This window comes from Aplysia californica, unplaced genomic scaffold (genome assembly GCF_000002075.1).
Source record: "Aplysia californica isolate F4 #8 unplaced genomic scaffold, AplCal3.0 scaffold01076, whole genome shotgun sequence".
Classification (NCBI taxonomy): Eukaryota; Metazoa; Mollusca; class Gastropoda; order Aplysiida; family Aplysiidae; genus Aplysia; species Aplysia californica.
The window spans coordinates 43,503-44,862 of record NW_004798346.1 but is presented as its reverse complement, the minus strand read 5'-3'; the positions used below and the strand labels follow the sequence as shown (position 1 = coordinate 44,862).

The following is a 1,360-nucleotide window of genomic DNA, read 5'->3' as shown; positions in this document are numbered from 1 at the left end:
CACACACACACACATACCGGTTTTCTCCTCGTCCGTCCATCCTCATGTGACGTGTCTCCCGCCAAAGATCCGGGGCCTGTGAGAAAAAGAAGAAAAACAAATGGAACGTGAATATCGAAATCAGAAAAATCACAGCCAAATCAAATCAAAGTCGTTTGTCTTAGTAAGGTTTTGCGGTGATCGCAACTACATATTAATATTAAGGTCATATGAGCGCCAAAGGGTGGATGTCAACAGGGAAGTCCAAACTTGGAATCAGGCTTACTCTGCTCACCTCTCTAGCCTCAACAGCACAAAGTCTGCTTCGACTATCAAAGCACCCCTTACACCGCAGTTCACAAGAGAGTGACAAACATACAAAAGAAGGAAAAATGACGATAGTAAGGACGGGGAAAGAAAAAGCAGCAGTTCCCCCGAATCCAAGCAGAAACAGAAGCACCTTGGGTACAGAAACAAGAATGTGGTGTGTGGTGCTCTGCTACTGTAGTAGAAGTTGTTATTATTGCTGGTATTACTGTATATCATGCTGTTGTTATTATTGTTATTTTTTATGTTGTTGTCATTGTTGCTGAGCTGCTGGTGCTGTTGCTACGGCTGTTATTGTTGTTGTTGTTGTTGTTGTTGTTGTTGTTGTTGTTGTTGTTGTTGTTGTCGCTGTTGCCAAATTAAAGCACTCAACGAGCAAGCACGATGAACACTGAGATAAATTCTCACTCACATTTTGACATAAAGGTGATTGTTAAGGAACAAAGGCACCAAATTTAACATAAAATACAAATCTTTGAAGAGGGAGGTGACTTGCAGTACAAGGGGTCCGCGAAAAGAAAAAGTATGTAATCATTTTCGCCAACGACCTTTAACAAAAATACATCAATCTATGATAAATTGTGCATTAGACATGTTTCAGTTTGTCTTCAGAGGACAGAAAATAAGTAGTATACGTCCGCCCACTTAAATATACAAAACATCATTTCATATTGTTTTTAGTATTTAATGAATTTGAAATTTCAGCTGATTAAACAGTACGTAGTCGCCCACCAGGGCTACGAGTCTATTTGGAGTAAAGATAATCGAAATAAAAACATTTTAAGCTTATTTTTCATTTTTCATTTTTTTGTTTTACTTTAGTTGTTTATGCTGGTTGCAACTATGAAAATACATGTAGATCTACACTATAATTATAATTCAAACGTTCCCAGATCTGATCATACCAGTAATATAATATACCCGCAGCCCTTTTTTTAAACTCTCCTAATGAGCTTCTGAAATAACTTCTTAAAATCTTTATGTCTTTCTCTCCCTTTGCCTCTCTCTCTTTCTGAGTGTAAGTCTCTATTTCTCTCTCTCTCTCTCTCTCTCT

The 1,360-nt window shown here is 37.9% G+C and overlaps 1 protein-coding gene across 1 annotated transcript in view; it reads right to left on the bottom strand.

Moving 5' to 3' along the window:
- LOC101862230 (uncharacterized serine-rich protein C215.13) overlaps positions 1-76 on the bottom strand; it is a gene marked incomplete at its 5' end in the record, with an annotated part of 10,237 nt that extends 10,161 nt beyond the window's left edge. The window contains 1 exon segment of the mRNA XM_013089907.2: positions 18-76. Coding sequence (XP_012945361.1) covers positions 18-76 — 59 coding nt within the window.
- Between the last annotated feature and the right edge of the window lie 1,284 nt (positions 77-1,360).